At 39.1% G+C, this 14,219-nt stretch overlaps 1 protein-coding gene across 8 annotated transcripts in view; it reads right to left on the reverse strand.

Moving 5' to 3' along the window:
* AFF1 (ALF transcription elongation factor 1) overlaps positions 1 to 14,219 on the reverse strand; it is a 207,255-nt gene that overhangs the window by 113,222 nt on the left and 79,814 nt on the right. For 2 of the 8 annotated variants that reach the window (XM_004283993.3, XM_033413356.2), the window contains exon 1: positions 13,447 to 14,062. The exons of the other annotated variants lie outside the window; for them this stretch is intronic. In XM_004283993.3, coding sequence (XP_004284041.1) covers positions 13,447 to 13,463 — 17 coding nt within the window. In that variant the 5' untranslated portion in view covers positions 13,464 to 14,062. Of the gene's footprint in view, positions 1 to 13,446; positions 14,063 to 14,219 lie in introns of those variants that run through there. 8 annotated transcript variants of the gene reach the window in all.

Raw genomic sequence — 14,219 nt, forward strand, 5'->3', positions numbered from 1 at the left:
TCTATTCCTGATAATTTAAACAAATTTGATTGAGATTTACAAAGTTAAGACAATTGTCAAAAATCTATTTTCTTGTTGATTTTATTTTTTTTATTTTTGGGGGGAGGGGCCACGCCACATGGCATGCAGGATCTTAGTTCCCCCGATCTCGATCGAACCCATGCCCCCTGCAGTGGAAGGGCAGAGTCCTAACCACCGAACCGCCAGGGAACTCCTAATTTTCTTGCTGATTTTAAAATGATACTAATAGGAAAAAAGCAAAAAAGCAATTTTTCAAACTAATATTTAAAAGCATGACTAGAAATAATGATTTCAGTCTGCATATATGATTTCAACTTCTCCTACAGAGGCAATGTTTGGGTTCTGTGTGAACATGCATGAACACTATCTGCAAGTGTGAATAGAAAAGAAAAAATCCTACAAGGGGTCTTCAATTATTATGAATTTGTGAGCTACACTAGCTCTTCAACTATGACAGTTTTATAAGCAAATATGAACGAGTGAAGTTCATAACTATGGCATTCAGTGTGGTCTCCATAACCAGAACCATGAACAGGCTGCAATATCTATTAAACCCAAGTGGCAGTGTGTTAATATCTCCATTACTACCCTGGCTTCTATAGCACAATGTATAAAATAACACCTTGCTTTAGTCAATATGAACTGGGCTATTTTCAGCTTTTAAAAAATGTATTCTTAGCACGGCGTTTCTAAGCATAAAAGATCTGAAAGTCTTATCTGTTCCTTTTCAAATTTAAGAGATAATGACAATCTCAAAAAATCACAACAGCCTAAAGTAATCCCAACCTCATCTTCTTTTCCCTGTTCATTGACTAAATCACTTATCAAATGTATACAAAGAATAGTTCAACTATGTGAAAACATTTAATGTATAAAGAAAAAAAGCTGAAAAGGAACAAAAAGAACATCTTTAGTTAAGTTGTTGATATTTAAGGAAGATATTTCTCTTTCGTCTTAATTACAATTAACTTTAATAAACTGCTGCTTTTATTTTACTGAACTACAAAAAGATTTTTAAAGAGCCTAAATTATATCTTTTATGGTCAAGGAAAAGCAAATGACCAAAAAGTCTGCTAGAAAGTGAGATACTATGCACAGCAATACAGAGACTGCAAATGTTGTTTCTGCCCAAAGCCAGATGTGAATCCCCTACAAAAATACGATTCCAGTTAGAGTTATATTAATAATACATTCATCCATGACAAGAGCAAATGTACATTTTCACTTCTTTCTGGAGAAACTGAGGCAAACAGGATTTCCCAAATGTCTCCAACATAAATGAGTGGTGTCTGTCTGGTGATTCAGGAGGCACTGGCACTGGGACTTACCCTTTTCCATTCCACGAAAATCTAAAAAAAACAGAGATCCTGTTTAAAACTTTAATACTTCTGAAAAACAGGATGAGGTTTCATAAGTTTGTTAGGAAGTCACCCTATTAAAAGCCACCAGTTTTTGACAAAATACTCAGGCTGATCTTGAAAAATATACATGAAAAAAATATCCATGAAAATTCTGAAAGCATGAAGGGTAAAGAAGGGAGATTAGCTCTTTCACATATTAAGACATATTAGAAAGTTACAATCATTGAGTTTGATGGTGGTTCTTGAACAGAGATCAAAATGTTTTGTTTGGGGGCAGGCTGGGAGGGGGGCTGGACCACCCCTCCCACTCCTTAAACCAAAATAGTATCCATGCGGATGAAAGATGTAAAGATATATCTTTTATTTTTTTAAAAAATGTCATCAATACTCAAAGAAAACTGGAAGTATAAATAAGAAACTAATACCTTCAAGGGGAGCGATCTAAAATGAAGATGTAACAATTTCGAATATCTACACGCCAAAAGCATTGCAACCACATTTGTAAAGCAAAAGCGTCAGAAGATACTAGGAGAAACAGAAATTCTCTAATTGTATTAGATCTTTATTCATCTCCCAGTCTACAGCAGAATAAATGGACAAAGAATATAGAAATAATGTAAAATAGGCCTAATGTACAAACCCATGTTTAACTCTGGACCCTGAAAATAAAGAATACACCTTCTTTTCACATGTTCACAATACAGTCACAAAATTACCATGTATCATGCCACAAAAGGTATAGAACTAAATACATCTATTTGAAAATAACTATAAAACAGAGGTACAAAAGAGATAAGGTGATAATGAGCACAGGATCCTTGAAGCAACTCTATATAATCAAATAAAGCCGTGATGCATGCAGAGGATAAGAACTTTCAGTTCCTCTAGTAGTTTGCTGTGATCACATTTTTTTTTTAAGAAGCCACAGAATCCCTTGAGAAAAAGGTACTTAAAACCATCTGCTACTTCCTAAAATATCCAAAGTAGAACATTATTTTCTATTTCTATATATACTAAAAGAACACCACCTTCTACTATATTTTCATGTTTACTTATCTTCAATGAGAAGCTCATTCCCGGGCTTTGCTTAAACCTCTTAACATGTATAAATTATTTCTTCAAGATCAGAGATGGAGGCCATCTTTCACCCCACTCCCCATAACAGCCTTTCACATGTATAAAAAGATGCTTTGTAGATTAACCTTTTAAAATAGCCAGGCTTAAAAACCCTCCGCAACAGTCTAAATCTTCATTCCTTTATGACTGTCTTCACTGAGCTAGGACTTCTCTAATTCTATCACATCCTTTATTTGATGGCTTCCAAACTAAGGAAAATGTCCTCTCAAATTTCCTTCCCACATGTTTAACTTGTTTATATTTATGCACCAATTAAAGCAAACTTTTAGAAAACATAGTCTCTATTTTTAAAGTTCAAGTTACGTTGTTATGGAAGTCATTTTGCCTTCATGAAAATTTAAAAAAAATTTTTTTAAGTAGGGCTGAGTTTTGGTAGAACTCACAAAGACAATTAAAATTTTATTTTGAGAAACTGCCACATGATGGCTATTTCCTAAAACCATATTTACCCTGTTTAAAAATGCCATCCTTCCCACCAATATCACTTATTACATTCTGAAAGGACAATTAAATCTAACTTGTCATGATTTGCGTTTTCTCCATTTCAGGTTAACTTCCTCGAACATCCTCATGGCGCACGTGAAAACAAGTTCCCCACGCTCCCTTATTCTCCGCCCCGGCCCGGCTGGATTTTTGTCATAGTACCTAACACAGTCTGCCGTTGTGTTGCTGCCAGCTTGTTTGCTGGTTTTCTGTCTCCCTGTGGGGAGGGAGACCCCGGATCTGTCTGAAGAAGCTCAGAGCCCTGCACATGCTGCGGCTGGCTCTGAGCGAGCAGTGAGGCTCCATCGATACAGGATACAGAGAACCAATATTAAAAGCACTGTCCACGCATGTGAATTGGCCACAGGCATAAAGCTATTAATACTGATACGTAATCTTCAAGTAGGTAAAAATTAATACTCAGAAGCAGTGAATTCTGATAACATGTCCTCCAAAGCAGAAGACACACTGGGCAGACTCATTCAAGGCAGCTGCGCAGTGGACAGTGAACCAGGGCCTCACAGCCTTTTTTTAAAAAACAGAATGGCAGTGGAGTGCTGAAAAGATGATCCGCTATCACTACCATCACACATGCACATACTGATAACTTCACAGCATTTCATGATGTTTGTAAAATAGATGTATCTTTTCCTGAAGGTTGGAGCACACCACCGACTGAGGGCACGTGGTCACCACCTTCCCCTGGCAGGACCCAAGTTTCAATGATAATTTCCAGAAGCTTCATTTAGATAACATATCTTTGCATGTGAGGCTGTAGTGAATGAAAACAGCTAATTTCTGCCTGAATGTTTTTATTATAAAGTGTATTGAAGTTAACAGTTTCTAGGGCCATTTTGCAGTTATGAAATAAAGGAGTTATATTTAATAATATATTTGTGATATTTGAGTTGTGGGTTAGAAGTTTCTTTTGCAATTTTGACAACAGCATGCACTGATACTTTAAATTTGGTATTCTTTAAACATTCCTTGATCAGTTTCTTCATCAAAAAGCCCAATCAATTTTAAAAATAACAAAAGGGATTTTCTTTATAGGAAAAAAGAGTTGTGTTTTTAAGACATATATAAATTTAAAACATTTTCTAATAATCAAATGCAAAATTGATCACATCTCAGAACCACTACTTTCACAGCCCAGCTGACTGTGAGAATAGTACATAAGTCACAAGAAATTGAATGAATTATATCGGTTTAAACATGGGCTATGGGTGAGCATATATTTTAGAAAACAGTTTGGTGGTTTCTCAAAAGGTTAATAAGTACAAAACTGTCATAAGACCTAGCAATTCCACTCATAGTGTACCTAACTAAGAAAAAGAAAAACATAGTCTACACAAAGACCTGCATGCAAATGTTCATAGCAGCATTATTCAAATACCCCCCCAAAAGGCAAAACACTGGAAAAAACCAGTCTATCTATCCAGACAACAGAATTAATTACTCAGCAATTAAAAGGACAGAGCTGGGCTTCCCTGGTGGTGCAGTGGTTGAGAGTCTGCCTGCCGATGCAGGGGACGCGGGTTCGTGCCCCGGTCCGGGAAGATGCCACATGCCGCGGAGCGGCTGGGCCCGTGAGCCATGGCTGCTGAGCCTGCGCGTCCGGAGGCTGTGCTCCGCAACGTGAGAGGCCACAACAGTGAGAGGCCCGCGTACCGCAAAAAAAAAAAAGAGCTACTGACACATGCTATGCCACAGATGAACTTCAAAAAATTATGTGAGTGAAAAAAGCCAGATGCAAGAAACTACAAGATTCCGTGTACGTGAGACACCCACAAAAGGCAAATTTACACCCAAAATGTAGATTAATGGTTGGATGGGGCAATGAGGGATCTTACTGGGAGGATAAAATGTTCTAAAATTGATTAATGGTGATGTTTGCATCAGTAAAGTAACTAAAAATCACTGAACTGTATACCTGAAATGGTCAACTTTTAAAATATGTAAAATATACCTCAAAGTTGTAAAGAAAACGAAAAAAGAAAACAAACAAAAACAGCTGGGCTAGGAAGAAGCGTAAAGTGACAAGTAACATGGGAGAGAAAAGATCTGGTGAACGTGCCCCACCCCCTTTGCAAAAAGAAAAAAAAAAAAAAGTAATTTACCAAGCTACCAAAAGACCAAAAGTGGTGAAGCTTCTACTTTGCTCTTTAAAATAATGGATAATACTAATACCTTAGGGGTTTCACCACAGAATTACGGGTGAAGTCAGATAGAAACCAAGTTTTATTCTAGGCTTATCATGAGAACTGTCAAGATTTTTAAAGCCTACAAATTAAACTCACATGAAGTAAATCTAATGATTTTCACTTTATCCTTAGAAAAATATGACTGTTAAAATGAGAAAAATACAAAGATGTTTGTAAGAAAAGGCCCCTGTCATGAGGGTTAAAACAAAACCCCTACACAATCAGCAATATGATAGAAATGATCATATTCAATCTTTTATAACTTCCCATCTAGGGCTTTTTGCCTTCTGGGTATAGTTCCGATTTAAAAACAAAAACTAAGTTTAATTGGTTTACTCTGAATTTTACTAAAACCAAGTGACACAGACCACTGTTTATTCTTCCCAACATCTTCAGGTAGCAGAACTCCATTTTGAAACAAATGTAACATACTGGGTTTCATTCTACCCTTTTACTATCCTAATGTTAGTAAATGTTGCTGCCTGATTTTCTCCATCTGGTACAAAGTTTATATTTACACAGATTTTCTTTTTTTCTTAATGGAGAGCTAGCATAAGTATGGTTGAACTCTAAGAGGGAACTGAGTGGGAAAGGGAGATACACAGCTTATAAAAGATTAACAGAAAAACCTAATTCCTAGAAGTGTAAATGCTAGGTCAAAGTTACTTGAAAAAAACATAAAACAAGAGCTTTAGCTATTGTTTTACTGTCTAGAACTTTGAACCAATAAATATGTTTTTAACCAAAAAAAAAAAAACTTACATAAAACGTCCTATTAACTCAGTAAGAGGTTATTTTCCTTTAAAGAAAAAATTAAAATCATGGACTCAAATTTTTACTAGCATTTTGACAGCTTAAGTTACCAACTGACTAGGTAGACCACCTTACTTAGAAATATAAATGTCTAAGGTAAAATATTAGTTTGTCAATCATGAGACAAAAATATGTAATTTCCGTAAAGTTGGAAAAGAAACAAGTTTCATACTTTTATACAAAATAATGGGAACTGGTTAATTTTTAAAATACCACTTTCCATAAATTTTAAAAATACCACTTTCCATAAATTCACATCCAGAGCAAATCAGGTACACCTGTATTTTTAAAGCAAAGAGAATGGGGAGAGGGAGAGAAGCCATTTAACATTTTAAAGCAAAGAGAATGGGGAGAGGGAGAGAAGCCAGATGCACTGTTATCCACGATGAAAGTCACATGACAGTCTCAGCTCTATCACCACCACAAAAACATATGCCCCAAATCAAAATTTAATTACACTGCACAACAGAGTTTGTGAATTGTGCTTCATATTTTATCAACTGCTCTGCTTTTGACAGGACAGTTTCCTGAAGGAAAGTTCCAAGAATTGAAAAGTTACAACACCCACATACCAGAAAGTGTTTCCTGAATTTTGTTACAGGAACTGACTTCTGCTATAATTTTAACATTTACTTCCCATAGGAGCCCCATTTTAAAATTTTTGTTGCATATTATTTGTTCAATGACAGTACACCTAGACAATGCTCTTCTTTAAAAGAAAGGGAAAAAACCCCAAACTTTTATTTCAGTTTCAAAAGTTTGGATATAATTGACCAATTCACAGTTATAACTTTTCTCTAGGAACAAAAACAACTGCCGCCTGGGACTTCCCTGGTGGCGCGGTGGTTGGCAGTCCTCCTGCCAGTGCAGGGGACACGGGTTCAAGCCCTAGTCTGGGAAGATCCCACATGCCACAGAGCAACTGAGCCAGCGTGCTGCAACTGCTGGGCCTGCGTGCCACAGCTACTGAGGCCCAGGAGCCTAAGAGCCCGTGCTCCGAAACAAGAGAAGCCACCGAAACAAGAGAAGCCACCGCAACGAGAAGCCCAACGGCCCCCGCTTGCAGCAACTTAGAGAAGGCCTGTGCGCAGCAACGAAGACCCAATGCAGCCAAAAATAAATAAATAAAAATTAAAAACAAAACAAAACAACTGCCACCTGATGAATGGGGGATGGGGGTGGGGGGATGTTGAAGAGTGAGTTAGTAGTTTTGGGAGGGAGACCAGATCGGATAGAAAAGGGTAAATTAAGTATCCAGGTCCTTAAGAAACAATTTTTGGGAAAGTGCTGCTGGATCAAACATTGCACATTACTTCTTGGTACCTTCCTTTTCCTTTTATTTTTTAAATATAGGTGCATTTGGACATTTCAACTAATAGAGTTTATAATAAGTACATAAATTTATAGAGGTAGATATCTACCTTCTGTACCAACCTCTTGTCTATTTCAATGGGGGGGTGTGTATATATGAATATATATTAAATCAAAATGTAACTGCATTACACGACATAGTTTATATGATACTGTATCTCCCTCACACACACCCCATTTCACAAAGTGTGGTAGGTGGGCCTCTGGCCTCAGACCCAGCAGGGCTCCACCCAAGCTCCACCCTGGACCTGCCTAAAAGGAATCTCTGGGGGGAGGGGAGAGCAGAATCTGCATGTTAAGAAGCACTCATGTTGTTTCTTGTTGTCTAATCCAGTTTGAGAACTTTGAGCTTAATATAACCACACTGCCCCTAAAATATTCCTTCACTTTTATTTGTTTAATTGCCAATCGAGCTGTAAGCAATACTGAAAAGAAAGGCAAGATCCTTTTGGGTAAAATAAAGGCGAACCAGTGACTCAGGAGTCACATCCTTAACTCTCCCCAGCCCACCCAAACAAAGGATCATGTGGCCCGCAGGTCTCCAAGCATTCATCATCACATGAGCCACTGTGGAGGAAGAACAATCCTTGGTACTTTTAGAATGTGGTCGAACTATGGGTGCCCTCTGGAAATACAATACCTAATACCAAAATAAAGACAATTTAGCTGTCAATAGAAATACAATATATTTCTCCCTTCTGTTTGCTTCAGTTCCTTTTGACAAGACGTGACTATTGGGATTTCCTCTTAATATATTAAATCTGACATCAAATTACTGCTTTAAGAACCTGATAGGAGTCCAATCTGGTTAAATTAAAAACGAAGCCAATAAACCAATGCAAGAAAACAACAGACGTTCACCATTGAAAAGGGCTTTCAGGATATTAAGTCTGCTGGCTTTGTGGCCATCAGGTTAAGCTTTAACTCACTGCGGATAGATAGGAAAAGGGAAAAGTTTGCACAGGAGCAGGATTCTCAACACTGATCACTGCCAAGACACAAAAAGTCAGCACTGGGATGTTTATTAAAGTTAATTTTTACTTTTGGGTCTCCAAGGGCATTAACACTAAAAGTTATAAATCTTATTCTCCCCCCCTCCTCCACCAGAGGCCTAAAGCTAAACTTCATCTGGTACATATATATTTGAGCAAGGCATTACTTTGCATTCTAGTTGCTGTATTATTTTGAGCAAATGAATACAGGTTATGTTCATATTAAAATGCATGAAGAACAATCAGAAGCAGAGCTAAAATACTACAACTTTAGCTTTCAATTTTTTTTTAACTTAAGTAAAAAGGACAGGTAATCATTTAAGCTGTAAAAGTTATGCACCCACCCCATATCAATAAAATGTAACTGAACCACAACAAAGAGATTATGATACCCAAGCTTGCTATGTTTGTACTTCTGAGCCAAGAAACATTGTCCTAAAGGTGCAGGCTGTATTTCCAAGTAGTACAGAAGTAAAGTCAGAATACACTGTCACCTGTAGTCCTTCTCACCACATCTCACATACAGGACTTGCCCTTTCAGAAGACAGATTTTGGAAATGTTTATTTTCCTATCTTGGAAAGCAAACAAAATAGAGAAATTTGCTAACAGAAAACTAAGTTTATATATTAGAAGCAATCAAGTTGTATGTTATACCTCAAAGCTGTAATGAAGCAAACCAGCTTTATAATTCCTCCATTTTACAGCTATTAAGTAATACATAGATTTGGATGCTCAAAACAAATAAGTGACAGTGCCCAAATGAGAGAGATTTCTCTCTTATCCATGATTAAGATAATTAGCATATTTGACATTTAAGTTGCTTAGGTGTAGCATTCACTAAATTCCATTTTCAAAACAGTATAGAACCAGCTATTGAATACTTTTTCATGGTATAGTATAGAATCCCCTAACTCTCTTGAGAGACCACTTGTGTTAATTTTTTTTATTTTTTTTGCCAAAGAAGATCCCCATAAACCAGCTGAATGAAAAAAATGGCTCAATCCTCCTTCCATCTTCATCATGGAAGAACCTCTAGTCTGAGTCAGGAAGCTCAGCGGGGCTCTCAGGATGAACTAGAAGGAAATCATTTAAGAAACCTCTTCTGTCAAGGACACAGTTTACAATGGTGTCTTAAGGGAAAAAATGAAGACATTCACTGGGTCAAAATACTGCATAAATTATTTCCCTCTTGAAATCACTTCCTTGAACTGCACTTTCCAAAACATCAAGCATTCTTCTTTGATATTTGCTCATATTAAATCAGAGCTTTTTTGCTTTCATGAATTTTCTTCCAAGGTAATCTTTACAAAGCTCATAAACTGGGGGTGGGGACAGAGGACGGAGCAAAACTGGTTCCATACCCGTTTAAGAGCATTGCTTTTTGCCGTGGAAAATTTCCCCCACCAGAGTAAGAGATCCACCAAAAACCGGCTTCATAATAATCTTGGGAACAATCTAACTTTCCTCTATTATTTTTTTTTAAACATCATTAACTTTAGTCAAATTCAAACAAACAAACAAAAACCTGTGGGAGAGTTACCTAAACTTAATTTCCTTCTGCAGTTTGTGTGAAAGAGCTTTTGAGACGTGCTCAGCCACCAGAAGCTACTCTTCTAAAGAAGCAAGTTCAACTCCCCCAACTCTCATTCATGCACCCTCCCCCTGCTACACACACACACACCCTGGGGGGAGGTGGGCCAGGGCTTCTCCAGTAGCACAAGGTGCATTTAAAACCGGTTAATCCCTGACGGTAGTTGAAGAGATGTACGTATTCCTTTCTAAAATTCAGGGATTGCTTCAATGAAGGGGTTAGCAGAGATGGAGAACCAAAGCCCTCCTTTCTCTTTTATCCATCCACACTCCTCAATATAAGGCAAGCTAATCCTCATAGAAAAGGACAGATCTACAAACTGATGGGATTCCATGCCCACCCCTACCCATCATAGGTTTACCAGTCCTCAAAAGAGGGTGTGCCAGGCTGTATACTCCTATAAAAGCACCGTCTCCAAGTGCTTTAGATCAGAATTTGGAAACTAAAGCCATGAACTATAACTATTTCACCTTAAAGCAAGGAAGCCTAGTCAATGTATCTGTTGTGCTTATAGATTCCAAAGGAAGCACACACTGATCTGAGAGGGGAGGCATAGAATATGCCCTGCTTTAACTGATGTTGCACTTCTAAATGACGGCCTTTCTCCACAATTCTGAAAAGGCAAAGCAGATATTTAATGTTCTCAAAATACTGACCCAAAATCTAATTTTTATAACTTAGGGAATTGACCTTTCATTCAATAAATGTCTTCCATATCTAGCAGAAATCAACCACAAAGCAAAACAAAATAATCAATTTCCTACTTTTAGGTTTTAAAATGGAGAGGAATATGCAACCTCAATTTATGGAAATTCACAAGCCTAGAGATTTAAGCAGTCCCTCCCTCATTCAAAGTACTTCTAGCCTATGCAAGGAATACTAAAAATGTGAGACAATGTCTTAAGGAGCTGACTAGAGAGAAGAAATACACATGAAAAATTAGTCAGGCACCATCCATCAACATCAAGTGAAGACTATTACCTTATAACAATAACAAATAATAAGAGAATAGTGCCATGGTCAGCTCATTTATTCACCATCAGTGCTACAAAATTCAGTTTCGTCTAAGTTTCCATCTATCTCTTCTACTCAAAAACAAACAAAAAAATCCTACCACCTAATTATTTAAACAGTGCACAATGGTTAGAACTGAGCTATAAATGCTATGAATATTCAGATCCAATGAGTCCAAGAATCTAAATTGTTTCAAAAGCAAACAGATGCTGACACATGGGCAAGATTTTACTACCCCAGATTATACATCACAGATGATGGCTGCGTTTCTCTTAGCACTACTCAGGCAGAGTGGCCCAGCTTTGGGGTTTCCTGAAATCCAAAAATACCTGCAATTTTCTCCATATATTCTCTCTGGGGATCTCAAAGATTACCTATTCTCCCACAAACACAATGTCTAAGTGAGTTTGGACCACATTCCAGCTATAAGTGAAAAAATGCACATTTACCACTTGAGAGATATACTCCCATGATGCAGACTAAGAAAATAGCAAGACAGCATGGCCTTGGGGACTTCCCTGGCAGTTCACTCATTAAGACTCTGCACTTCCAATGCAGGGGGCGCAGGTTCAATCCCTGGTCGGGGAGCTAAGTTCCCAGGTGCCATGCAGTGAGGCCAAAAAATTAAAAAAAAAAAAAGACATCGTGGCTTTGTTCCTAGTTCAAGGGCACATCTGAAGGCCAGGCAGAAAAGCAGAATATGCACAGTCCTCCTATTTCAATTACTAGCAAATTGAACTACCATACTGATAACTCGGATTTTTACATCTTGTAGCAAAGTACTTTTAGCAGAAATTGCTTTTTGCGCATTTAGACAGGCGTTGCAGCTCCCTTTCAACACCTCATCTCAGCATTAAAGAGGCAGCCTGGAAGTAAGGAAATGCTGCAGGACAGCTCAGAAGTCAGGCAGGCACTGCTCTACCTGCGTGACCTCAAGCAAGAAACAGAATGGCTGAGCCTCAGTTTCCTGAACAAATGTGAAAAAATACAAGTACTTACCTATTTAAGCAACTGAGAAGAGTCAAAGAGGTAATCCAATTACAGTTGCTGTGCCTGGCACACAGCAGTGTCCAATTTAGCTATTACCTCATCTTATTCTTAATTAATTTAAGGGTTCAGACACTGAAATCACTCACATCTGAGTTCAAATCCCAGCTTTCTATTATTGAGCTCTGTTAGATACCATTTAATTTCTTAGATCACAGCGTCTTAATCTAAGGTTTTGATGCCATGGACCCTTTTGGCAGTTAAATTTCAGTCAAGGTTAGCATAAATAAAGATGCAACTTTTGTTTGTCATCCAAGTTTTCCTACTACATGGCCTCAAGTTAAGAACCTCTCTCTTAGAACAGCCAATAAAATGGGGGCAGGGGATAAACCACTGAGTCTAGAGGATTAAATATACAAAGCACATAGAGGTGCTCTATATAGTGAAGTTCTTTTTCTTCCTAGAAACTTCTATCTCTTAGGAAAAAATTTCAAAGTCTCATCAAGCCCAAACTTTAAGCTTAAAGCATCTATTTCTTTGAGTGACCTATCTGGGTCTTCAGACCTGAAATGTGTTTAGCCTTGTAAGATTTCCCCCAAATCACTATATTACATCAAAAAGCAACTTGAGGAGCTCTCATTAATTTAAATGCGACACCAAAGTACTTTCCAGTAAAACTGAAAGTTTAAAAAGAATGTATATCTAAATTGTAGGCTTCCTTTAGCACCAACTGCTGTCACAACTAAAATGAAATCATACACAACAGTTTGAATTTCATAAAAATCACTAATGCCTTGTCATCACTCTTAAAGCCTCATTACAAAAAAAGTAAACCATGGAAAGTCAGGGCTGGAGGTTCTTACAATAGCGTTCCTCTGACAGCAACTGCAGTTCATTATCCTCTCCCCTTCACCAACCCCGATACATTCCTGGTCTTTGCCTACTCAGCAGATTCACGCAAGCTGTGCCGTTTTATGTGCAATCGTACATTCTGGCAGTAAAATTTCCAGTCACTTACCAGGCAAATTCTCAACCACCTCCCCCAAGGCGAACTGTTTCACATTAATCGATTTCTAAAATTCTGCTCAAGGCATTAGCGGAGAGGGGAAAAAAAAATCAGGAGAACCAGAAGGAGGTGCACAAAGAAACTAAAGGACAATTTGGGCAAAGGCAGACAAGTTAAATCAACTTTATTTTTCTGAAAATAATTATTTTTGGAAGAGAAGAGAAATTTAACTTTAATCTTAACTTTAACTCAACCCCCTCCTCTCTGCAGAAATTGTCTAGTATGTTCTCCAAACTGTTTTTTATCTGACATAAATAAAGAACCACAGCATCAGGAATGATGAGAAAGCAATGACAAAGCTGCTTCCTGCTCGTCCTCTTCGCAGCACCCCGGCCCTTCCCTTGCAACCTTCAATTCTCCTAGCCACTAACATATTTTAAAAGTTTCTCTCGGTGCCTGCCTTACCTTGACTGGGCTGCCATAATTCAGTTTATAGAGCTCAAGGTCTCCTGTCCATCAGAGCCTTCAACCCGCGGCCCTTCTGCCAGCGCCGCGCTCACCATTTGCCGGGGCCGGGCGGGGACGATTCCCCAGCGCGACTACCCGATTTTACCGGACTACCTGCTCCCGAGCCCGGGCGTCCTCAGCGCAGCCTCGGGCTCCGAGCGTATTGGCTCGCGCTAATCCTGATGGACATCCGGGCACTGGGGCCTCTGCAGGCAAACTACACTCTGGACCGGCCCGGGGAGCTTCGCGTCTGAATTCAGGCCGAGTGAGATCCCTCCGGGCGATTCCGGAGAAGGGAAACCGAAGGGCTCCCTTCGCGCAAAGCTCACCAACGCACAGCTTTCGCCAAGCAGCACTAGAACTCCGGCCCGCGTCAGAAGGTAAAGGAAATCGTCCTTCGGCTCTGTTAAAGTTGTCCGAGTTCGCCTGGACACCCCCTTCAACAAAGTTCTGGTGGTACGGTCCGCCTCCTTAAAAGGGCACGGCGCTCCACCGGCCCAGCCCGAGGCTGCGCCGGGCGGGGGCGCAGAGCCCGAGCGCCGACGCAGCCCAGCTGGCTCGACCGCGGCGCAGCCCCGCCTGCAGGCTCCTGGCTACCGCTCTCTTGTCAGGTTTTAACAATGTACAAACACACACTGCCGGAACACGCAGTACCCGGGCGGTCAGAACTCCAGCCCCAATTTGAATATTTGTTGAATACTGGGTCCCAAGAGGCTGAAGTGAACAAGGAA

The sequence above is a fragment of the Orcinus orca genome, chromosome 4 (assembly GCF_937001465.1).
Source record: "Orcinus orca chromosome 4, mOrcOrc1.1, whole genome shotgun sequence".
Taxonomy (NCBI): domain Eukaryota; kingdom Metazoa; phylum Chordata; class Mammalia; order Artiodactyla; family Delphinidae; genus Orcinus; species Orcinus orca.